The 26,571-nt window shown below is 35.0% G+C and overlaps 1 protein-coding gene across 1 annotated transcript in view; it reads right to left on the reverse strand.

The window, feature by feature from the left end:
* The window catches only part of KMO (kynurenine 3-monooxygenase), a 51,618-nt gene extending 26,654 nt beyond the window's left edge, over positions 1 to 24,964 (reverse strand). Inside the window, exons 1-6 of the mRNA XM_044676678.1 lie at positions 24,735 to 24,964; positions 9,534 to 9,603; positions 9,163 to 9,260; positions 7,486 to 7,575; positions 2,255 to 2,303; positions 1,483 to 1,570 (exon numbers count right to left, since the gene is read on the reverse strand). Coding sequence (XP_044532613.1) covers positions 1,483 to 1,570; positions 2,255 to 2,303; positions 7,486 to 7,575; positions 9,163 to 9,260; positions 9,534 to 9,603; positions 24,735 to 24,788 — 449 coding nt within the window. The 5' untranslated portion in view covers positions 24,789 to 24,964. The remainder of the gene's footprint in view (positions 1 to 1,482; positions 1,571 to 2,254; positions 2,304 to 7,485; positions 7,576 to 9,162; positions 9,261 to 9,533; positions 9,604 to 24,734) is intronic.
* Positions 24,965 to 26,571: the final 1,607 nt, after the last annotated feature.

The raw sequence follows: 26,571 nt of genomic DNA on the forward strand, positions 1-26,571 counted from the left end.
TTGTAAAAAGGAAATTGGAAAAAACCATCTAAAAATGTATATATTTCTATGGACAAGGGAAATGTATCAAAACTACATTTCCCTTGATCCAACATGGTCCAACTGGTTTCCGTTTCCGACGTCTTGACGCAGGGGAGCGCTTAAATCTCGTGGGTTAGGAGGGAGTGGGCTCTCTTCTTTGGCGAGTAGGCGCTTGGCTAGGAGGCAGTATGGAGGCGGCAGTTTTGAATGCTTACAAGCGCGTGGTCTAATGATTTTATCTATCAACATGGCTTTAATTAAAATACTAATTTATATATTTATACAAGCCTTTATCATTTTTAATATTTACAGTGTCCCATTGACATGACTAAAGCACATAGGTCATTGAGCAAAGTTGTAGAAAATAAGGTTGGCGAGGCAGGTAAGGGCTAGACCATGGCAGACTTTAAATGTATTTATCCTATATGAAATGGAAGATTAAGGTTCAGGAATTGGTACCACATACGGATACAAAATGGTATTTAGGAAGATGAATTTGTCAAGAAGGATGGATTAGAAAAAGGTGTGAGATGGACAAGCCCTAGGTTAATGGCAATGGAAATGAAAAGGAAGGGACAGAAAGGATAAACATAAAGAATGAATTCTGGGTGGAATTTGTTAATTGACTAGAGGTGAGGAGAAAGGAAGCCAGAGTAAAGGATGAGGCTAAAAATGATAGGAGGAGGAACTGTAACCAGTGAAGGAAACAGGCAGAATAGCTCAAGAAGCAGGTACAAAATTAACAGTATAGGAAAGAAACTATTGGACCTGGAGAAATGAAAACTTGAGTTCAATTCAGCAATTCTTGTCTGCTTATGAACTCTGGCTTCCTCATTGTAAAATAGAGACAAGAACACTTGAAGTACCTATCTAAAGGACTTGTTTGTTTTCCAGATTGAATGAGATTATATTTGTAAAGCACTTCAAAAAATTAAAGTGTTATCTATACAAATGGCAGCTATTATTATTGTTGTTGTTATTTTTGTTGTTGCCATTACTGTTAGAGTACAAAAATCGCATGGCAGAGGGAGAGAGTATTTTAAGAAAGATTGATCACTAGTATTGAATTTACAGAGAAATCAAGGAGGTTGAAGACTGAATAAGGTCAGTGGATTTGTCTAATCTCATGTATTTTCCCTATTTTTATAGTTCATTCTTATCCCAGAGGACTTTAAGGATGAGCTAAATTAATTAGGTAATTGAGATTGTATAAACATGACATTGATCATTCAGGCAGGGAATGAAAATTTCATTTAATTTAAAAGTACACTTGAAAACCTCAAAGATCCCTTCAAGCTGTAAAATTTTGCCTCTTTAAAAGAAGGAAGCATATTTTAAATGAACAGTTCCCTAGATGATTATTGAAGCCTTTTAAAAATGGTTAATCAAACAATAATTCCCCACTTCCCGACATTTCCCCTCCCTAGTCCTTTATGGAGACCGATGACTATGACTAATTACCCAAGGAGAGTGATTACACCTTCTTCAGGTTTACAGTTTAACAACTTGTGTCCAAAGTGCATCTTTGCAGTGGGGTGTTTTTCAACAGCTGAGGAACAAATAGAAAAACATGGAGATGTAATTTAAATTCTCTTTACCTAATTCAAGAAAAGATGAGGTTTTTATTTATCTTTTAACCTGATTACGGGATTCATTTACAATATTGAAGTCTATTGGTTTAACATCATTCCTAGTTGACATCATTTCCCATTTCCCAGTATCATTCTGATATTAAAACTTCATGTATAAACTTATCTTCTTTTTGCTCATTTCATATTAAAGTTTTTAAAAATCCAGTCCTATTTGTTTAAGTCTCATATACTTGAAATAAATGGCACAATGAAAATAAGAATCAGCTAGTTCACATTACAAGATGTCATTTGATTAAGTACTTCTAAGTAAATAATAATTCAAATTCTTACATAGTTATTTATTCTTGTTATCTGTTTTGAACATCTCCATTGCCTGGAAGGCTTTAAATTCATGGTAATATAACTTGATATTTTAGATTGTCTTTGCACTGAATAATCAGTGTATAGTAGAAAATTACCAAAGAGCATTTAACTAAGTACTGACTATGTACCAGGCTAAGTGCTGTGGATACAAAAAAATCAGGCAACCAGACAAACTCCAGTTGAAATGTTAAGTTTGCTATATCAGTCTCAAATATCATGATAACACAACATTGCAAAAAGGCAAATAAGGTTTGGTTGAATAAAGCTGCTAGACTTACCCGTCAACAGGTCCTTATTTAGACTTTCTCTACTTATTGAAAGAATATACTGAAAGAAAAAAAAAGAAATATAAAAGGTTCCCTTAGGAAAAATATACAAATATGTTTCTGAACTATTATGCAATTTTTTCATTTAAATAGACAGTTCAATAATCAATAAACATAGTACCATTTCTTTTAAAATCTTCAACCTAAAGGTATTATTTTTATTATTTATTTTATTAAAATTTGATATTGTTAAAATCAAACTCTTCTTTTTTAGAATTTAGCAATGTTTCCACAAAAATAAGGGATATAACCAATCATAACAAGAAACTAATCATAAAGTCAGTGTATTTTCACTTAGTGGCTAGTGCCTTTCCTTGCAGAGTAAATTGGCTTGATAAATGTTTGCTGCATTGAGCTAAATCAGATCATCCTATTCAGTTTCTTAGGAAACCTCCTGAATTCTTATATACTCTTATACAATTCCACAAAAGAAATAGATTCAAGAACTGTGATTTTCATTTCAGAGGAATATAAGGCACTCCTCATGGGAACAAGGATGTTCCTAGTTCAAGAATGAAGTAGGAGGACCAGAGTAGTTGGTGAGCAACATGAGAGCACTTGACATCTTGAGTAATAACAGAGGGTAAAGAAAGGAAAGGTGGGAGGACATGGAAGACAAATTTTACCCAGGTTACAGTTATTTTTAGGGCCTAACACATTGGCAATTGCTCTGGACTGGAAGTAGATAATACAAAATTACAACAAAATTGACTCACCCTAAGTACATAAAATGCCAAAATAAAGGAATATTGACAACTCTTAAGAGCTACAGATAGATGTAATTAGTAAGTACATTTTGAATTGTAAAGTGAAAATCTGAATTAACTTAGACTGTGGTTAATATTTAGATAGCTTAGTCCTGCTATGCTGGAAATAAAAAAAGAAATTTCTTATTGCCTTGCTTAGAATCAAGGCAATTTTTATTACTCTGCACTGTACTCCTGGTGTCTGATGTGCTGATTGTTTATCTTTTCAATGCGACAGAACCGAGAAATGTTATTTTAGTATATCAGGAAGAATTTCAATGAATGGGAAAAATCCACATATTCCTTCCTGTTCAAAGAGCATACATAAATGATTTTTACATCTGGTTGAGTACTTTGTTATATACATAAAATCACAGGGTTTTCAAGAATCCCAACATATCATCCCTCCAACTTTCATGTACAACTAAAACAAAAAGAAAGTTGATTTATTCTTTCTTAACTAAAATTAACCAAAGGTAAAATAAAATTCCTCCTCAAGTCTCATTTCCCTAATGCTGTAAATAGTAAAAAAAGAGTAGCAATAAATAAGACTAGAGATTTTTAAATTACCTGAAAAAATAATATCTACAAGTGATTTATGGAATCACTTCAGGAGATAGGTGCAACTGGCTTTTACATTATTTACATTGGAGCAGCTTCTAACAATGAGAAAAGTAACAGGATTTCATGCTATTCCAAGCAATTCTAGATTGAATGACAGAATGAAACTAACTAAACAACATTTCCCAGAGCCCCCAACATGTTCTTATAAATGCTTTCAACTCCAGTGGTTAGGGCTTCATGAAAACAAACAAACAAATGAGCAAACAAATAAATAAACAAAACAAAAAAATCTATACAAAGAGGTAGGACTTTTCTGATCTGAAACCCATTTTCTGCACTTTGCAGTTTTTACATTTCCCAATTCTTTCTTTTCCCTTTCTTTCACCCCCACTATTGTGCCCCATACACCCAAATACATTCTGTAAATACTTTCCCATGTGTCTGGAAGAATTTTGTTGTGAAATATGCACTTTGCTCTTTCCTATCCCTGGCTGAATTCTACCCATTCTTCAAGGCCCAGGACCTCTCAGTATTAAAGGATAATGGAGTAAGAGTTGGAAAGGATTTTTAAGGTAATCTAATCTAAAGACTTTGCCCCAATCGACTTTCTTCCTTTCCTAAACTTTTTTCAATTGGTGCTTTCTAGTTGAAAGTTTTATTGTATTTGGTACTGTTTTCATACCTGCCATAGGATGTGATGATAAATTTCCTGAAGTCAAAAATAGTATCTTTTTCTTCTAATGCATATCTAGTAGCACTTGGCCGAATATTGGGACAGCAGTAAGTGTCCAAACAATGATTGATTGATTGTGATATATTATTTGAAACTTAAAACTAGTTGAATTTCTTCTTTCTTCTTCTCTCTCCACTTTCTATCCTTGGGAAGATGTCAGTATGATGCCAAAATGAACATTTAATTCCAAGGGAGTTAAAAAAAACCCCAAGCAGAATTCAATAAGGAATTCGAGCAAAAAAAAAATACACTGGGGCAGCTGGGTAGCTCAGTGGAGTGAGAGTCAGGCCTAGAGACAGGAGGTCCTAGGTTCAAACCCGACCTCAGCCACTTCCCAGCTGTGTGACCCTGGGCAAGTCACTTGACCCCCATTGCCCACCCTTACCAATCTTCCACCTATGAGACAATACACCGAAGTACAAGGGTTTAAAAAAAATACACCAACCCATGCTAAATATCTGAATTTTTTGGTTTTCAATGGGTTTCATTGTCATTATGCACCTACAAATTTTGCTTCCTTGAAGGTACACTGATGACTAAAAATAAGGAAAATGAGAGAACTCTGAAGAACAAGGCCAGAACCAAAGGAAAAGCAGAATCATTCAACTTTTATTGTTGTTCATAGGGAAAAACAAAAATAAAAACGCTTCACTTTTCTGTGTAAAAAGTAAATGTTAGGGTTTTCAATTTGTGGAAGGACATTTTGCATACCTGCTTCTTTCCAAGGAAGCAAATTCAGAAAATATAATTAGATAATGAAACCCTTCTTTTGAGCTCAGTAAAATAACATATGAAAGTTAACAAATAAAAGAAAACCACATGAAAGTGAAGCAAAAGAAAAATATATAAATCAAAAATCTTATTTTGCTTTTAAAACTATATAGTGCCATCTGGATTCTGTTTTCTCTTTTAGAAACTGTTGCAGGTGAGAGGGAAATGGTTCTACTCCACTTCTCTAAGTTGAAATGCAAATCAGTTCTGGCCAAGTTATTTTTGAAGGAACATGAAAAAATTCAGCCCACTAGAAATGCTTTTGCTCGTCAGCATTGAATGAATAGATGGTTATTTATTACTTTTCTATTTTTCTCTATAGAGCACATTTACATCATTAGATTGAAGGATTCAGAGAAGCTGAGATAAAGCCCTCAGGCTGGCACAGAATCATTCAGGTTTCTTTTTTCTAATTTTCTATCCTCTCTAAAGAGGAATAATACCTTTAAAAGACAGCATTGTCTTCCCCTTGCCCTTACCTGAGAAGTGAGTGGTAAAACTGTGTGCAGGCACAGAAATCAGCTTGGATGCTTCAATTTGAGATTTTTTGAGATTATTGAGTGTAATCGAAGTCAGATAGGGTGATGGATGTTTTGGTAACCACTGGAGCTCATCTATTGCCCTTACTGTTGATGGTGACTGCCCATCACAGCCTGAAGAACATCCTGAGGCCAGAGGATGGCCACCTCTGGATGTCTTTATTAAGTTCAGTCATTGTTGAACTTGCTTTCCATTTAGATGAACTGATACCAGATTATGATTTACTAGAAGTTGTGTAGGAGAATTTGTGTTAAATCCAAAGCTCATCCATTCTTTGAAGTTTGGTTAATTCTCTGTTCAACTAGTATTGAAGGCCAAAATAAAATAATGGAGTAGCCAACCATAACAATTTCTGATTTGAATGTGTTTCATTAGTGAGCCTGGGATGTAAGGAAGAGAGCTAGTGACTAAGATATTACATAGAAACAAAAAGAATGAGAGAAGATTTTCTGTTGGAGATTGCTAGGATCTACCCACCAAATTAAAGCTCAATTGAAGCTAAATTAAAGAAAATCTTCTTTATTTATAATTCACCTTTTCCCCAAAGCTAGGTAAAATCATGAATCCTGTTTTTCCCTAGACAAAAGGTGAGTTCAGAAGCAGTTTCTGTCTGGTGATAGGTTGGACAACCTGCCCTCATGGGCTACATGACCTTCAACACATTTCTACTTATGCTCAGGGAGATGTGCCACAACCCTCCTTCAGAATGCAACTAAGGATGTTGATTAGAGAGGATGTCACCCCCAGTGGAAGGAGAAGGTCAATAGTTAGAAACAATCGATGAAGCTCTTATTCCAAAGGGAGAATTCCAGAGGGAGAGGGAATGAGACTCTTAATCCTTCATCTAGCCCAGAAAAAAAATATTTTTATCTTATGCAAATAATCCCTGATAGATATATGAATACATATATCTATACATATATATGCATTTGAGTATATCTATAATCTTCAAGGCAAACTAATGTAAGAGATTTTTAAACAAGCCTAATAGAACGTATATGACAAAATGAGTAGTGTTCCCTCAAAATAACAGCTTTGAACTTGTTACAAAGAAGTTGCCATTTCCCAGAATCTTTTTAAATTTCTCTTTTTGGGATTGATTATCTTGAAAGACTGTAGCATATAATCTCAGGAGTTAGAACTTTTTGTTCTTTTTGAGTGGGTATGATCTTTGGAAAGAGCTAAAAATCATTTAGAAGGAAATTTAAGCATAAGATAAATAATTAAACAGGGAATTGTCATTTGAGGTACAAAAAATGAGTTTTGGCTATAATACAAGACTGTGGGTGTGTGAGAGAGAGAGACAGAGAGAGAGAGTGAAAGAGGGAGCGGAGGGTTAGAGAGAGAGACAGACAGATAGAGAAAGAGACAAAGACAAAGAGACAGAGATAGACTTATTCTTAAAGCAATTTCAAAAATGTTTTGGACCAATGACAACACTTTTGGAATATAGCTTCCCACAGTGAATACTTCAAAGAAAGGCATTTATTGACATCCTTGCTCTGATACTAGCTGTATTTCCATGGATAAGTTATTCAGTCTTTCTGAGCTTAAACCTTTTTATCTATAAAATAGATATAATAATATCCATATAGTACCTACATCATAAGGCTGTTATACGTATCAAATGAGACAATATATACAAAAAAATTTATAATCCTTGAACCACTCTTATCAACTATTATTATCATTATTGTTAGTATGCTATTGTTCAAATAGATGTCATATTTTGGGTAATACCATGATAAGAAGAATAAAAAACAAAGTTATTAAGTTCTAGGCTTTAGACATAACTATCATGCAAGGGGGTATTTCAAAGGAAAACTTACTTGACTTTTTGTCCCATAAGGAATTGCAGACTTTTTTCCTGAAAGGGAATGAATCATTCTTGCTCTCATGGGAATACCTTGAGATACAACCTAAATTAAAATCAGAAGCGACTACTTAAATTATTTTCAAACAATAAAATTTATCAAATAAACAGATTATAATTTACATTTCATAATTTATAGCCTACAAATCTCTTTTCTAAAATTAATTTAAAGGATTAGCTGATTTATATAGCATAGTAGTATCTCATTTAATGAATGGTTGGGGGACCTTGATCTCTACCAAAGGAGCTTCTATAAAGGCAAGATTATTTCAGAACCAGGAGGGGATTTTTAGGATCTGGTAGCAAAGAGGAAGGAGAAAGGAAGTCAAGAAATGAGTCAGAAAGAACTGGAAACATAGGGGTAACCAGTGAAAGGGGGAAGAAGAAGCAGGACTGAGCTGAGACAAACAAGGGAGAGTGTAAGAAGGGCCATTGCCCTACAGGGAGCTGGGAACAGAAAATAAGAGCAGATACCACTAGCTTCTCAGAGATCAAGGAAAATTTCAAGAAATTCCCAACTTCCCTGACTAGTGCCTGTCTATTAGCATGTTCTGCTGCTTCTTTACTTAGTCATTTCTAGTAACCTGAATTTTGACTCAATTTCAAAGAAGCCAGGGGTTTACTAGAGATAAATATAAATGTAAATTAATTCAAATATCTGTCTTAATGTTCTTTTCCTAACTAAGAGTTCAGAGATTGTTATTATGGTTGTAGGGAACTATATGAATCTGAGGCAACTTTATATTGTCCCTGGTCATAAAATTATCTTGTTATAGTTATAAGATCTTGTAATAGTAAGAAAAGATAAGAATGGAATTATCAGACTCTTCTAGCATTATTTTAGAGGAAATTCCTGATCAGGTACAGGTTGGACTAAATCACTTCTGAGATCTCTTCTACCTCTGAGATTGTGTCATTTTATGGTTCCATCTTTGTATTACTGGAAGGTACTTGGTATTGCCTCACACTGACAGCTCATTGTAGTATAAAGTTTTTTGAAAGACAATGTCAATAGAATGTGAGCTTGAGAAAGTCCGAAAAATCCAGAAGCTTCTAAATGTGGATCCAACAATTGACTGCATGTTTGATTATCAATCAACTTTGTTTGAAGAAGTGTATTACCTAAAGGTTGTCCATTCATTTGTTCATTCACTTACTAAGCTTTGATCAAAGGGTGACTGTTCTCTGTAAGGCACAGTGCTAGGTTCTTAGGATACATAGATAAATTAAAAGAAGACACTCTCTGTCCTAAGGAAATTCATCTTCTACTGGGGCATACAACATGTACATAAATAAGTACAAGATAATTTGGTGCAAAAAAGAGCACAAACAACCAGGGGAATTAGGAAAAGCTTGTCGTTTGGAGACCCTATACTCAAAGCCTTTCTTGCTTTCCCTCAAGATATAACGCATGTAAAGGATTTGGTAAACCTCAAAAAGCTGTGTGCTAGTTGTTTGTCATCACCATCATCATCAGTCAGCAGAACCCCCAAAATCTCTTACCATGTTATCAGAGAGTGGGAATAAGAATGAATCCAGCGTCACCTCCACTCCAAGAGGAGAAAACAGAGGAAAACTTCAATAGAGAATTGTACTCTACAAGCCCTGGGGAAAAAAATAGAAGACAACCAACCTGGTCTTCTAGTCCAACAGCTTTAAGAGCCTGACGCCCTCTATGAGAAAGGGCCAAATTAATACTTCTTCCACGGGAAGATTTTGCAACTCGAATATCTATAATACAAAGAGAAACAAATTCAGGTTATGTAAATGTAGTTGGTGTCATAAGATACACTATATAGCAGACTATAAACATTATTGGGTAAGCTGGCAAATTCACAATTAAATTCTTGAAATTCTAATCATTTCTTTAAATAATATATTAAAATTCTTAATGGAATTTTAAAACACACCAGTAGTTCCTTTTATCTCTTTTCTTTTCATTCTGGAAATCTAGGAAAATAGGCAAGGCCAAGAATCAATACCAAAGAACATTTTTTTGCTTACCTTCCCTGGCTTCATAGACATCAACTTCGAAACCTCTCTTTGCAAGGAAGCAAGCATTTAATGCACCCACCTAGAAGTAAAAATACATTTTTTTTCATATTTCTACAGGCTTTTAACATGAAAGGAATTTTAAAATCACCAGAATTAAATAAATCATTCCAATTATCTTCTGAGATCCTGCACAATCTGGTCCCTTCCTTCCTTTCTAGTTATCTCACTCCTCCACTGTTAGTTCTCAGAGATTACCTTCCATTTACCCTGTATATATCGCAGCTATTTGCATGTTGTCTTCCTCATTAGAAAGTAAGTATTTTGAAGACTAGGACTGCTTTTCCACCTTTCTTTATATTTGCAGAACTTAGCACAGTGTCTGGCATCTAATGAGCACCTAATAAATGTTTTTTGCCTCTCTGATTCATTTTGCCAATTTTGTGACTTTTGCCCATCATTTATTTTACCAAACTCATCATTCATAAGGTATGTGCAGATCAGAATCCTCTCACTTAACTCCCTCTTTTGGCAACCTCAATTTAACAAAAGTCCTTTTGGCAGAATGTTCAGATTTGGTGAAATATCTGTAATTCAGTACTGCCAATATAGATAGCCTGAGCTCCTCTGATCCTTTTGAAAACTTTCACGAGACATGGAATAATGCCATTATCACTCAAAATGTATTTATTGAGTTCCATATGTGAGGCATAGTGCTAGGCTCTTCAAATTATACAAAAGCATCAGAGATACATTCATTTTTTAAAGTTTCTGGCTATATAGCAGGGACCTCACCAGATGCAGTTTCTAAATAGTAGAATAGTGATTTAAGCCAGTAGTGTCAAACTCAAATACAGATGGAGCCACTCAACTGTATATATGGTTCCCTATAGGCTACATATTGACTTAGAAAAACCACAAACTAACATAATCTGGGCTCTACTGTATTTTTACTTCCTTTGTTAAATATTTCCCCAATTATATTTTAATCTGGTTTAGGTTGTTCTTGAGAATGCTGCTAGCCCACCTTGTGTTTGACAACTCTAATTTAAGTCACTATGGTTGTACTGTAATATATGCAAGATACAAAGCAATGAGTGCAGGACTTGAGACCTAGAAACTGGGAGCACAGGATTTAAATGGTAGCTCTCATGATTACTTGCTATGTGACCCTGAGCAACTCATTGATCCTTTCTGGACCTCAGTTTATTTCTCAGTTAAATGGAGATAATAATGCATGTACTATCACACAAAGTTTTTATAAACAAAAAATTTTTATAAACACTAAAGCTTTATATAAGTAATATTATTAATCCATTTGACCTAATAGATATATTCTAAAAAATTGGTTGTAATTTTGATTTTTACAAAGAAAATAATTTCATTTTTCTTTTAAAATATTTTTCCTCAATTCAAGGAAAAAACAATTTTAATCTTCTTTTTAAAAATGTTGAGCCAAATTTTCATTTTTCCTCCTCCCCTTGCCCGTCCCTGAGACAGAAAGCAATCTGATATAGATTTTACATGTGTAACAATGTAAAACATTTTTCCATATTAATCATTTTGTGAAAAAGAACTCAAGCAGAAAAAAGAAAAGGGAAGAAATAAGATAAAATATAGGATGTTTTAGTCTGCATCCAGACTCTTCCAGTTCTTTCTGTGAAGGTAAATGGCAGTTTTCATCATGAGTTCTTAAGGATTTTCTCAGATTTCTATATTGCCAATATAGCTAAGTCATTCATAAATGTTTATCATGCAATATTGTTGTTACTGTGTACAATATTCTCCTGGTTCTGTTTACTTTACTCTGCATCAGTTCATATAGGTCTTTTGAAATGATCCTTTTCATCATTTCTTATAGCACAGTAGTTCAATTATAATCAAGAGCCACTATAAATATTTTTTAGAAAAATAATTTTAAATGAACAGAATGGATAATATTTCAAAGGAAGAATGTGGTGAATCTTTTTTTCAAAAGCAAGCAATCACTAGGTTTGGGTTTTGTAAATTTCAATTTTACTATGTAAGTACTTTTCTAGACATAACTACATGACTTGTGAGCTTCTTATACAAATGAGTAGCTCAGCATATTGTGTGTGTGGCCTTTCTTCTGCCATTTTCTAAGGCTACTTTACCTACTAAACTATCATAATATTAGATCACACATAATGTTTTATCATTTACAAGATTTTTTTCATAACAATTCTGTGATGTAAAGAATGCACTGATTATCCCCCTATTACAATTTGGAAAGGAGCCCAGGGAAGTCAGAGATGCAATTGAAATTAAGGTTTAAAAAAAAAAAGAAATTAAGGTTTTCTAAGATCTACTCCAGCATTTGTTCTAGGTCTTTTTTTTTTCCATCTCCATCATGCTGCCCTTTCCTGTAATGAGCTAATACCACTTGTGTTTTCTTTGAATAAATTTATTTGATTCAATGGATCTCTTATTTTCCTTCCCTATTTCTCTTCCTTTGGAGGGTTGGGAGTAGAGAAAATGCTTTCACAGCAATAAGGAAGACTGGAAGAGGCAAAAATTTGTTGAGTGGTGGAGGGGGTAAGACAATGAGTTCAGTTCTGGACATATTGAGTTGCCTAGGACAATCAATTTGAAATGTTCAGTAGCCAATTGATAATGAAGAATTGGAGCTCTGAAGAGAGAGGCTGGGTATAGAGATCCAGAACTTGTCTGTATAAAGGTGGGAGGGAATAGAAGCTGATGAAAGAGTAAGCTATGGGGAGTAGAGCAACGTAAGAACTTACAGGGCTGAACACTGAACCACTATCTTGATGTTTGAGGAACAGTGGAGAGTACGAGGTTTGCCACAGGACTGGAAGCAAACATTTTCAAAAAGAGGAAGGAGGTAAACTATACCAACAGCAAGTCATTGAACTTAATGCTGATGTTGATTCCTGGAAAAATTCTAAGGGATTATCGTAATAAAGTCATAGTTTTTGAGCACTTAGAAAGGGAAGTGGTGGTTATTACATGTCAGTAATAATAGCTCACGTTCACATAACATTTAAAAAATTTATAAAACATTTTGCTCACAACAATCCTAAAAGAATCATGAACATTACTATTATCTATATATTATAGATGAGAAATGTGCCTTGAAAGATTAAAACCCATGTCTTTCCTGACTCATGGTCCAGAACTCTTTCCTTTAGGTGGCTAAATAGTACAAGGGATTGAGTGCTGGGTCTAAAGTCAACAAGACCTGGTCTCAAATTTGGCCTCAGACACTTAAGAGTTGTGTGACCCTGGGCAAGTCACTTAACCTCTGTTTGGCTCAATTTTCTCAACTGTAAAAGGTGGACAATAATAATACCTACCTTGCAGGGTTGTTGTGAATATCAAATAAGATAATATTTGGAAAGCACTTAACACAGCAACTGGCATGTAGTGGGTGATTAATAAATGCTTGTTTCCCTCCTTGCATTAAACTGCATCACCTCTCTGTATTCCAGGTTCTTTAGGAAGAATTCATGCCAGGCTAACAAATCCATTTTCCTTTTTAACAGGTAACTAGCCTCCAAAAATAAGGAAATTCTAAAGAAAAGATACATAATCTGAGAGTTGGAAGGAACCTCATTATTGATTGAATCCAGTAAATAATCAAAAGGAATTTCCTGACTCTGTTTGAAGACCTCCAATGACAAGGAAACTCTCATATCTTAAGGCAACCTCTTCATTTTTATATAGTTCAAATTGTTAGATTTTTTTTCTGACAAAACAATCTAAATTCATTGAACTGCAGCTTCTGCCCTTTGTTTCTGTTTCTGCACTCTGGGGTCAAACACGCTTAACCCCCTCCAAATACTTGAAAACTGATGTTATTTTTCCTTTGAGCCTCAGTTTCTTCAACTGTTCCTCGTATGACCTGGAGTTATGGTCCTTCATCATCCTGTTTACCTACCTCTGGATACTCTAGTTCTACCAATGTCCTTCTTAGGAGGGCCTTTATCTCACCTCACAAAAAAGTGCACAAAACATAAATGGCTCAAAGAAGTTAATAAACAAAAGCAGAATCACTAAATCTGGGAGATGGAAGAGGTCTCAGTAGTCATGTAATCCAAACTATGTATAAAAATAACTTTTGATTTCAAAAAAGAATTTGACTAAATCATATTGTTTAGGATCATAGATTTTGACACTTTTGGCCTTTGAAGTCTATATTTGTAGAAGAATTGTGGATGAGATAAAAACATAGTTGATTGGATTTAGAATTGTAAGGAGCCTTAGAGATCACCCAGTCCATTATCCCTTTTTTACAGATGAGGAAACTGAGGTCCTGGTATGTTAAATTGCTTGCTCAAAAATATGCACAGTCAGTAACAGTATGGATTCCAACCATTTGTAGTAGGGTAAATGTCCACACCCAAAGACTAATGGTTGATGTTGGCTTGGAAAGACTTTTTTAGTGGTTTGCTTTGTGCTCTGTTCTTGACCGTATTCTGTTTTAACATTAAATTAAGTTAAATTTAAATAAATTTAATATTTCCATCATATAAATGCATAAGAACAAAACATCATTATTAATTTATAGACGAAAAAAAGATAGGTAGTGTGTTTGCTAACAGAATTAGTATTCCAAAAATATATCAAAAAGGCTAGAAAAATTAAACGAATATGAGGAAATTAATAAATAAAACTAAGAAGTCTTGCACTTAGTTTAAAAACCTGCCCATGAATAGAATGGAGAGAGTAGATCATACAAAAAAGAAGGAGGTTTTTTAAGAGGATTTCAATTCAATAAATTGAGCAAACATTTATTAAATGCATAATGTGTTTAAAGGACATAGTCTTGGAGTCTGTATGGCACAGAGGATACAGGACTGATCTTGGAGTCAAGAGGACTTAGACTAAAGTCCCAGCTCTGGTAATCACAGGCCATGTGGCTGTGGATTAGTCATTTATCTAATCCCTTAATGCACCAGACAATTCTCTCAGCCTATTAATTATGAGCAGTAACTAGTGTGCTGTGAGAGATAAAGGAATTCCCCTCACTACCTCCACTGATTGCAGATCCAGGCATAGTGCAAAATGTGCAAAGCACAGGGCGGAAGGGGACAGGGATGATGGAGGGTGCCAAGTAAGGATACAATTATGTACAAAAATGAGCATCACATAAGAAAATGATATGAGGAGGAAAAAGAGCATTAATAATGTAGGTTCAGAGCAGCAAGGAAAGGGATGGAACAGAGGAGGCTTAGGAAGACAAGGAGTCTGAGAACCAGACAATAGGAAAGAGTGTCTTACAGGATGAGTTTTACCTATGTGGATACATGGAGGTAGAAAATGGAGGAATGGATTTAAGGACTAATCAGTAGTCCGGTTTGACTGAGATATAACTTTGTGGAAATTATTTATTTATAATTTTAAATGTATATATATTATATTTATAAATACATATTTAGAATTTATTTATATAAATTTATTTTAAAATTTTATATACCGTTTTAAAGTTTGCAAAGTACTTTATGTATGTGACCTTGTTTGATTCTTACAACCCTATGAGGTAAGTGCTATTATTATCTTCATTTTACCAACAAGAAACTGAGTCAGAGGTTAAATGACCTGCCCAAATTCACACAGCTAGTAAGGACCTGAGGCAGGATTTGACCTCATGTCTTTATGACTCCAGGGCCAGTCCTCTATTCAGTTGTAGTATTAAATAAAGCTGTAAAGCTATGTAGAAACCAAAGTATGGAAGTCCTTGAATGTTAAACTGAGAAACACTAAAGGAACACTGGAAACCACTAAACATTTTTGAGCAGGGAAAGGAGGTGATAAGCATTTATATATTCCTGCTATGTACTAAACACTGTGTTAAGTGCTTTATAAATATTGTCTCATTTAGCCTTACAACATCCTGTGAGGTAAGTACTGTTATTATCCCCATTTTATGACATAATATAATATAATATAACATAAAGCAAATTATACATGTCATATTATATCATCACATATCACATAATATAATATTGAATTGTGTTACATTATATCATATCACATATGTTATTATCCTTATGTTATTATATTATCTCTATGAGAAAACTGAGTTAAAGTGACTTGATCAGAGCCACATGGCTAGTTAATGTCTAAAGTAGGATTTTAATTCAGGTCTTCCTGACTTCAGGCTCAGCACTCTATCCACTGAATCTCCTAGTTGCCTCAGCTAAGGCAGGGTAGTGACATAGTCAGCCCAAGTTCTAAACAAGTTTGTTGGAAAACTTAATTTGATCTATTACATTAATAGAAATATAGTGAGACATTCTCGAATAGGTTGTGTAATATAGTACTCATCCTAGAGATCCTCTACATAGGGATCACGGTTCAGAAGGACTTGTGGAGAAATAAAAATTGTAAGTCTTACTGTATGGTGGAGGCTTTATACTCATATTTTATATGCTGAAGAAGCCTACTCATTTAATGAGTTCAGAGAGCATAGGATATAGACAGATGGAGATGGAGGAAGACCTTGGCAAAGTCTGAAACATGACAGTGAACAAATACTGTCAAATTGATGTCGTAAACTCATTGTTTCTCTCCTGTACCACTTTGGAAATTCTTTGGATCTCTGACCGTGGACCAATTATTGACCTGAGACCAGCATGCTCTCTTCCAGATCTTTCTGTAATGATCCTTGTTTGTTTATGACACCTTTCTTGTCCTCTTTTCTTCTCTTCTTTTTTGGCTACATTATTATAGTCTCATATGTGAGAATATTATCCAAATTAGATTAAACAAAATGTTATTCGGGGAAGATATATTTTTTGGTGAAATTGTTTTTATTTTATGTAGTGGTTTTCCACTTTTCACAAATGTTCTTTCTCCGATTTTACATCATCTTCTTTCCTTTGGTGCAGTCTTATGAGATCTTGAAAGGTCAGAAGCCTATACTAGAGTTTGCTTAGGAGGCCATATGCCACCATCTTTTTGGTGGCTCTTAGTAAGAGCCCAACGCCCCTTTCCCAACTGATGGCCAAAAATGGTTCAAACTCCTCACTCAAATACAGTCAGGAAGAAAAAAATAAAGAAAGGTCAAATCAATGGAACCTTCTAAATCCATACTCAGTTCTAGCTCAACAGCCCATGAAAAGGTCCATCTCTGTCAAACAGTAACCAGGCAAGGGATAATCAGAGAACACTTGTACATCTTCCAAAGGGAGATTAAGGACATTAATATTACTCATGCTTGGAAGCCAGCTCACTGAATATCATTGGGGAGGGTTGGTTGCATTATTCTGGGCTTGCTTCTTAGAAAAGTTACCTAGAACAGGGAGCTGAGAAGCAGCTGGGTAGCTAGAAGATAGAGTCTTGGGCCTGGAATCACGAAAATATGAGTTCAAATCTAGCCTGAGATGCTTATTAAGTGCATGGCCCTTGGCAAGCTATTTTTATCTACTTCAGTTTCCTGAACTGCAAAATGTGGATAATAATAGTATCTTTCACTCAGGGTTGCTGTGAGGATCAAATAAGATGCTATTTAATATTGTAATATATGGGACTTAGCATAGTACCTAGCACCCAGTGGGTGCCTAATAAGTGTGTTTCCCTTCAGTCCTTCAAAATAAGCTCTCAAGTCCTTCATTATATATGTGTTTTGTATTTCATTAAAAATCCCATCAGTATTAACTTACTGTGTCAGAAACAATGTGGCCAATGGGATAGAAAGCTGATCTCAAAGCTAAGATCAGCTTTCAGGTTATACCTATAATACATAGTGATTGTGTGACTCTACTCAGATCATTTAATTCTCAGTGCTATAGATATCTTTTTATGATTATAAATGGCAATAGAAGTGGCATGTTACTTTGTTGAAAGAGTTTTCCCCCACTGCTAGGAAATTCCCTATACTAATAAAATCAGAAGGTTATATCTTTATAACTTTAGAATTTTTAATCTAATTTTGAATTTATAAATTTACATTTTATGTTAAAAATAGAATAGTATCAATAGCTTTTTTAAAATGGCAAATTATGGGCCCAAGGGGAACTTAATTTGTTACTCAGGATAAAGTCAGTAGGGGAGATGATAATCTCTCTGTAGTTTAATCTGGCCTAAATATTTTGTTTAGTGCTAGTTTTCACATACTAGGGACACTAGAATTAATTTAGAGGAGAATGATTAGGATCATAAGGAGAATCAAAACAACATTCTGTGAGGGAAAACAGGAAGAAAGGGAAGTCTAAGAAAGTGAATACTTAGAAATGCTGTGATTATCATTTGCATGTATATGAAGTGTTCATATTAGAACAGTGATTCCCAAAGTGGGCACCAACGCCCCCTGGTGGGTGCTACAGCGATCCAGGGGGGTGGTGATGGCCACAGGTGCATTTATCCTTCCTATTAATTGCTATTAAAATTAAAAAAAATTAATTTCAGGGGGCTAAGTAATATTTTTTCTGGAAAGGGGGAAGTAGGCCAAAAAAGTTTGGGAACCACTGATATCAAAGGAATAGACTTATACTTCTTGGCCCCAGAGAGCACTAAAAGCTAGAAGTTAAGAAGTTAAAAGAAGGCAGCATAAGGAAGAATTTTTAAAGAAAATGAAGTAGGTAGACTCAAGGGGAAATAGTTTTCCTATCACTTATAGGAATTTGAACAGAGGCTGTAGTTGTGGATGTTGTTGAGAATGAGTGGGTATTGGCTTCGATGATATCAAGGATCTCTTCCAACTCTAAAATTCTCATAATTCTATATATGAGACAGCCTATATTGTCTGTAGAGTAAGGAACATTTGATTATCAAGATCAAAAAAATATTATAAGATCCAAGTAAGGCCAAGGAATGTGATGATTAAAAGTGTAAGCAGCCAGCAACTGGTAGAGATCCAGCATGGGAAGCATTGGGGAAGGCTGGCAGCATGTATCAGGGACACAGTCCCAGAGAAACAATGGCTTGGGGACAGAAAATTCAGTTTTAGGAGAATTTGTTTTTAAGAATTTGTATACAAGAATTTGTATATAAGAATTTGTAAACAAGAACTTGTAAACATTTAGTTAGCTTTCAACCTAGTCCTGGGCATTTTGCATGCAGCTACATATGCAGGAGAAATGCCTCTAGATTGTCAGAAAGAATACCTAGTGTTTAGAGACCCTTAGGGTAGTTCCAAAACCTCTTTAGGATAAATACATTTGGAAGAGGAAAGGGAAGACTGGAAGCTGGAGACATGTAGGAGAAGTTGGTTTTTCAGCATATCCCTGATATCCAACTTGTGTTCCTTGAGTTTAGAGACAGATAACTTTCCCTTGGGTATGAATAATCTCTGCCTCTTGATTGGAGCTGAGTTCTTATGTTAGTCTCATATAAAGTATTCATTTTCTCTTGCCTGTTTTCTAGTATATTTTCATCTGTATAATTTGTTTAATTTCTTTTTGCTGTTTGGATAAATCAGTTTATCCACTATTCACCATTTTTGATGGTCTTTTGTGTAGTTAACATTCGGTGAAAAGCAGCTAAACTGAAAAGTGTTTTCTAAGGTATTCTGCTCTTTTAGAATGACCAAAGAAGAGACTTTGTCCTGAACCTATTATACTCATAGATCAGCAATGTTTGTGGTAGACAGATAGATATAAACCTAGCCCAATGCCAGCCACAGTCCTTCTCTTCTTCTCTATCAAGGTAGAAATCAGTTTTCCTCAAAGACAGATGGACCATATTCCAGAATTCTCTCTATGCCATCCATGAGCCACATCTAAACAACCCAAACAAACACAGATCTCTTGCATGGGCATATATATCTTACAAGTACCTTGAGCAACTGAGGTGCAAGGCAAGAACCCAGTTACTGGAGAACCAAAGTCAAGACAGAGTAAGCAGCAAATCTAACATAGTGCCAAGCCAGAAGGCTACTTCCTTGTTGTCCCTTATGTCCTCTCATCTAAGACCATGATTCATCCCAGGGTTTAAAGTAAAGTACGACTGAGTCCATGAATTCAACTGCTAAAGATAAGGGATGGTAGATGGAAGGAAGGACCAGGTGAAATAATATAGGAAGTATAAATATTTTCTTATTATTTCCTCTTTTCACTTTCTAAAAAAAATTAACATTCAATTTAGTTTATGAAATAGTTGTTATGGGAAAAAATACAGTATGTGATTAACCCACAAAATGTCTGCTTAAAGCACAGCTGTCTTCTTGAAAGGGGAAATAGGGAGGTGGGGAAGGTTAATTGTTAGGTTAATACTGTCTCCTCTTCAAAAACCTACAATGTTACCATTAGCAAGTCATTCAATTCTCAGAGACTAAGTTTTCTCATCTATACAGTATTATAAAGTATTAAATTATTTAAAAATTGATTATAAAACAAATTAAATAAAAAAAAAATTAAAAAATGAGTATTAAAGAAAACAACTTGTGGTACTTTTCCTCCTCAGGATTAGTGTGAGGAACAAACAAGATAACATATGTAAAGCACTTTATGAACCTTAAAGAACAACTGCATATAAATGATATGTATCATTACTATCACCACCACCACCACCACATGCCAGCATTCTTATCACCTCCTGGAAGAAGTAAAACACACATAGGTTGCACAAGCTTGAGAACCACTCAATGAACAAAGCAGGTGTGCTGTAGCAGCAGCTGCTTCACCTCCACACGAGACCTCTAGAGACCATTCATGCCTCAGAGCAACTAATCCACTCAGCTCTGAACTCTTTGGGATGTATATCTTCATTTTACCCCATCTATTTTCTGTCCTGCTGCTGCTGCTGCTGCTGCTGTTGCTAAAACCTCCAAAGTGAACCTCCAGAGACCAATTCTCAGAGAGGCCAGGTCCCCAATGCTGAAATACCTGGGGGCACGAATCCTCATCCTCACCTCAGTCATTTCTCAGCTCATGTCCTGGCACACAGAGAAGCCTCCCGAATCTCCCCTAACTCCCACACCTTTCCACCTCTTGACTCAAGAATTGTCCTTGGGGCAGCTGGGTGGCTCAGTGGATTGAGAGCCAGGCCTAGAGATGGTAAGTCCTAGGTTCAAATCAGACACTTCCCAACTGTGTGACCCTGGGCAAGTCACTTAACCCCCATTGCCTAGCCTTTACCACTCTTCTGCCTCGGAGCCAATACACAGTATTGATTCCAAGACAGAAAGTAAGGGCTTAAAAAAGAAAAAAAAAATTGTCCTTAAATCAACATAGTCTCTGGAAAGGGCATGTCAATAGAATCTCCTATTGTTCTACAATCAACTTAATAAAATGCTTTATTCATTCATTGATTCATTTTCATTCATTCATCACCTCAGGGTCCCAAGACCAAAAAATATTTACTGAGCAACCATTCCCTTCCTTGTGTTGTCTGTTCCTGTTAGAAAGTTAGCTTCTTGAGGGCAAGGACTGTCTCATTTTTGCATATGAATCTCCAGTGGTCAGTACAGTGTTTGGCACGTAGTAAGAGCTTAATAATGGTTTTTTCATTCATTCATTCATTCATTCACTCATTCATGTGTTCTTTCAATATGTCTCATTACCTACAAACTGTGTGCTTACTTGTATCATTTATATCAATAGCTGTGCACATACGTTGTGTGCTAATTGTTGTGTGGGAGAAATAGCATGAGCAGCAGGTAGTAATTATGAACCGCCTGGATATATCTAGTTTTAAAGTTCATTAACACCATAATGTTAGTGTGAACTAATTAGTGTTAACCATGCAAAGTTTATGCAATTTTCCTGACTTGAGAGACGTAAATCAAGATGGGAATGGGGACAAATTTTGTCAAGCCATACTTTACAGTCTGTGCTTTAGAAAATATGTTCACTATAAGCCCTATTCTCATTTGTAGCTTCTTTTATTATTAGTAAAAATTTTGAATTGTCATTCCATAGAGAATTCTGAAACTTTTCCCCTTTGTTGGTAGGATTTGAAAATAAAGATGTTAGAGTTTCTTTTAGAATTCTTGTTAGAGAAGTCAGACTCAAATTCAATTTTACAATTTTTTCAAGTCTCTTTCAATCAATGTGGACACCACCATAGAATTTCATACAGGTCTCAGTTATTAGATTTGTGCAGGGAATCTTGGAAATGCTATCTCCAAACATTTTGCTTGGAATTAAGTAATAGATTTCACAGATAGAGTGGTGTGAGGGAGTGATAGATGTATTTGAGGGCCTCTCAAATGGAAGAGGGATTAGATTTGTTTTGTTTGGTGTCATAGAATTAAGCCGAAACTAACGAGTAAAAGTTACATATAGGCAATTTGGACTTGATGTCGGGAGACATATTTCCTAGCAGTTAGATCTATCTAGGGGTAAAAGAACTGACTTGTGAGAGTTCATGCTTCAAGGGGATGCCTTCCAAAACTATTTGTTATACTTTGAAACAATTATGCTGAGTTAAATGAGATTGGAGAAATGAAAGATACTCATGCAACTGAACAATGATAAAGTGAAGTGGGAATAATAGCTAAATAGCAAGGAGAGAAAAAAATGCTTTCGAGATTCACAAAAATATGTCTTTGTTCTAATATAAGATTCAATTACAGACTCTTAAAAGGCAAAGTGGAAGTGGATTAACCAGTCTGAAAAGGAAAGGCTAGGATCTTTCTGTGCAGAATTTGGGTTTCCTACAGATATTCAAGAGACAGTCATCAAAATAGGGTCTGTACAGAAAAGCTTCAGCTGGGATTCAAAGGTCAACCTTTGTACTCTGGATCATATATTGATCTCTTCAGCAGTCCTCACACTGACAGTAATCATTTGTAGCAACAGATTTTTTTTTGTTGTAATGGAAAACAACATGTACATGTGCACACACATACACAGAGAATTTCAGTATGCCTAAAGGATAGGATTCTCTCAATTCCCCTGCTTTTTCAGACATGTAATTATCAATTTTGAAAACAAGTAGTCAGGGCAAATTCCTAGGTAAAAATCATTGGGATGAATTTCTAGCCTGGAGATCTTAACCTTTGTTTGTGTGTGTGTGTGTGTGTGTGTGTGTGTGTGTGTGTGTGTGTGTGTGTGATATACCTTTGGTGGTGGCAAATAGTACTGTGGTTTTTGCCTGCATTCATCATTGAAGGAAATACAAAACTTAAGTTAGATGTTAATGAAAATAAAGATATAATTTTTCCTCTCATCTGAATTTATGGACTCACTAAAATTTGACCTCAGTTAAGGCCCCAAGTAAGTTGCTGGGATTAGACCCTACGTTAAGAACTCCTCTAGATATAGTCAATTACTTTTTGTTTAACTTGAAAAGACAAAACACAGGCTACCATCCAAGGGAATTAACAAAGTACTAGTTTCATGGGACATTGTGGAACCACCACTGATGATTTTACTCTTACCAGGAGAGTGTTACTTGGCCTCAAAAGGCTATCTTCCAAATTTAAATCAAAAGAGAAATGCCTAATCTCTGAAGTCTAATTCTGTTCTGATAGATTTTGTTTTTGTAAAGCAGTATTAATTTCTTTTTAATTCTTTATGATCATCAGAGTAAATAATACCAACTATCCCTCTAGATCCCTCCTACATGCTACCACTTCCATGAAGTCTTCCTTGTTTTCTTTGAAACAGGAGTGATCTTTCCCTCCTCTGAACTTCCAGTCAGTCAACTGACATTAGTTAAGCACCCACTATGTGCCAGGCACTGTGATAAGCACTGGAAATACAAAGAAAGGCAGGAAACAGTCCCTACTCTCAGGGCACTTACAAGATTAATGGAAGTGGAGAGATTCTAATGTAAAACATGCAAACTACATACAAACAAGATACATACAGGATAAATTGGAGATAATCAGGGAAACATTAGCATTAAGGGGGCTTGGAGAAAGGCTTGTTCTTGTAGAAGGTGGAACGTAGCTGAGACTTGAAGGAAGCCAAAGAAGCTAGGAGTTGGAAATGAGGAAGGAGAGAGTTCCAGGGATGAGGCACAATAAGTGAAAATGTCCAGAGTCAGGAGATGGAGTGTCAATGTATGAAGAGCAGCAAGGAGAATGGCATCACTGGACCACAGAGTACAGAGTGGAAGGTGGAGAGAGTAAGGTATAACTGGACTGGAAAGTGAAAAGGGACTTAGTTAAGCAGAGGATTTTATAGTTGATCCTCTATTTGCCTTAATCCATTGGAGAAGGAAATGGCAAAACACTCCAGTACCTTTGGCAAGAAAACCCCATAGTAGGCTGACAAAGAGTTGGACACTACTGAACAACAAAAGTATATAAAGGACTGTGTTTGGAGGTGGGAGAGTGGTAATAAATACAAAATTTAAATAAAATACAATTATCATAATCTAGTAGAAGTAAAAGACATAAACCCTGATAACTATAATCCTCTAACATGATAAGTATATGAGACAGATGAAACACAAGGTATTGTGTGAAGTCCCAGAGGAGAGGATAAAGGAGATTAAGTTTTCCCATAGTACTATCTGATTCATTAAAAAGAAAAAAAAAAACATGTAATAAGTACCTACTATGAGCAAGGCATTGTGATAGGGGCTCAGAGTAATATTAGAACAAGAAGTTCCAGTGTACTTGTTAATTGAATGACCTTATTTCACAATGGCTTATTTCAAATGGAAAAATGAATAACAATGATCAAAAAAGACACTTTAATAAAAGTTTTTTTCCCCTCCCTGTTTGGCTCCCCCTGAGTATTTTGAATTGAATAAGTTAGTTTATTAATTTAGAAGATATAGGCCATGTCCTTCCACAAAAAAGTAAGTGTTTTGAATGAATATGCCAATCTGTTTTGCTTAATAATCACCATATTTTATTTTAAAAATGAAAATTGTTGTTTTTTATTAGTTGATTGACGTTGTTCAATAGACCAACTGAGGTTGTATATATACATAGTTATGTTTTGGGGTTATTTTTAGTTTTAAATGGAATGGCTTGTATACCTCACATGCAGAGATCCTAAATCCATCTGAAAAATAAAATTTTAGGCAAAAACTAGATGTGCTATAGTATTAACTGTCAAAAGCAAAGGAAACACAGCTTTAAGTCTTAAGGCAATTTTAAGCCAAAATGGCAAAGGAGAGAGAGGGGGAAAAAAGATCATCTTTAAATTAAAGTATTATATGATAATGCATTATTCACTAGTAGGTCAAAATCAAAATTAGTACCACTTAATGCAGAAAATAAAATCATCTCAGTAGTAAGATTTTGGTTTCTATAAGTGTATAATAATAATTACAACAATAATAAAACAGCGTCAAAAGCAACAGATATGAATAGATTTAAAATCTTACCAATCCACCACCAATGATAACTATTTTTTTCTTTTTGCTGTGAGTTGAATCCATAATCACAGAAATATTTTTCAGTGACTCTGCTTGAATTTTTCTTTAATTCAATAGGGAGACTATTTTCCTGCTCATTTGTTTTCTCAGGCTTTATATTACTGAGACCTTGAAGCTTTTACCAGCCGTTCAAACCTCAGAATAAGTTGGCTTCTTGTCAGGCAGTGGTTGTCTCTTAAACTAACAGAATAGTGTTTAACTCTATAATTTCCCTATCCAGAATCATTCTAATTCAGGAAATGAGGAAATGCCTTACTTACTCAAACTAACCAAAGCTCAAAGGTTTGAGATATAAATATACACAAATTGACTTCCTATAAAGATGCGTAGTATACATACTTTCAACACAGAACCATATGATAGTGGTTTTTCTAAAAGGATATTTTCTTAGTTTCAATTTCATTCATGATTAGTCATTCTAAGTTAGTGAGGAATTTTCAGATGAGGTTTAACATACTAAAGTTTAAACAGTGGCTTAATGTTCTTCCATTGGGGGATCATCATTGTGGTTCTCAATCTTCATTAAGTTTTCATATGCTATCCTCCTTAATTAAGTATTTAGGCAATTACAATTTATGATAACAGTCATTTTTCAACCCCATGTGTTTAGATTTTTTTAATGTTAGCCTCAGATTCTTCATCTGCAAAACAGGATTAATAATATAACTTACCTTACAGGTTTGTAGTAAGGATCAAATGATATAACATGTAAATTGCTGCTCAAACATTAATATTCTATATAAATGTTAGTTATTATTGTAATCACCTCAAATTTCTCAAATTTCAAAGATAGACACAATATGAATTACAGAGGCAAATGCATCAGCAATTCTAAAGGTGAATGAATACTCCTAAAATTTCTGATAATCAATATACACACAATATAGTAAAATTTCCTTGAAATCAGAAAATCATTTCAATGGATCGCATTTTGATTTCTTAAAAAATTAGTTAACATTAAGAAATTGTGGTGGAGTGGGAAAGAAATTGTAAAGTGAGAGATTACAGAACACAGATCTGTTGGTAACTAATTAAGTGACCTTTGGCAAGTCTAACTTCTCAGTGCCTCAGTTTCTTGATTTGTAAACTAAGGAGAATTAGACTATATTATCTTTATGGTCTCTCCTTATTCAAAGTTCTATAACTTCAAGTAGTGCATGAGTCATAGCATGTACACACACACACACACAATTTATTTCATTAAATATTTCCAATTACATGTAAAACATTTTTAACATTCATTTAAAATTTTTTGAGTTCCAAATTCTCTCCCTTCCCCCCATCCCTGCCCTATACTTGAGAAGGCAAAGCAATATGATACTGTGAAGTCATGAAAAACATATGTCCATATAATTCATGCTTCAGAAGAAAACACAAACACACACATACACATGCACATAAAAAATAAAGCAAGTAGAGGGGCAGCTGGGTAGCTCAGTGGAGTGAGAGTCAGGCCTAGAGACAGGAGGTCCTAGGTTCAAACCCGGCCTCAGCCACTTCCCAGCTGTGTGACCCTGGGCAAGTCACTTGACCCCCATTGCCCACCCTTACCAATCTTCCACCTATGAGACAATACACCGAAGTACAAGGGTTTAAAAAAAAATAAAGCAAGTAAATAAAAGTATGTTTTAATCTGCACTCAGAGTTCATCAGTTCTTTCTCTAGAGTGAATAGCACTTTTTAGCCTAGGTTCTCTGGACTTGTCTTAGATCACTATCTTGAAGAGAATAGATAAATATTTCATAGATGCTCATTATAACAATATTTCTGCTATTAGTACAATGTT

This window comes from Gracilinanus agilis, chromosome 4, assembly GCF_016433145.1.
Source record: "Gracilinanus agilis isolate LMUSP501 chromosome 4, AgileGrace, whole genome shotgun sequence".
Taxonomy (NCBI): Eukaryota; Metazoa; Chordata; class Mammalia; order Didelphimorphia; family Didelphidae; genus Gracilinanus; species Gracilinanus agilis.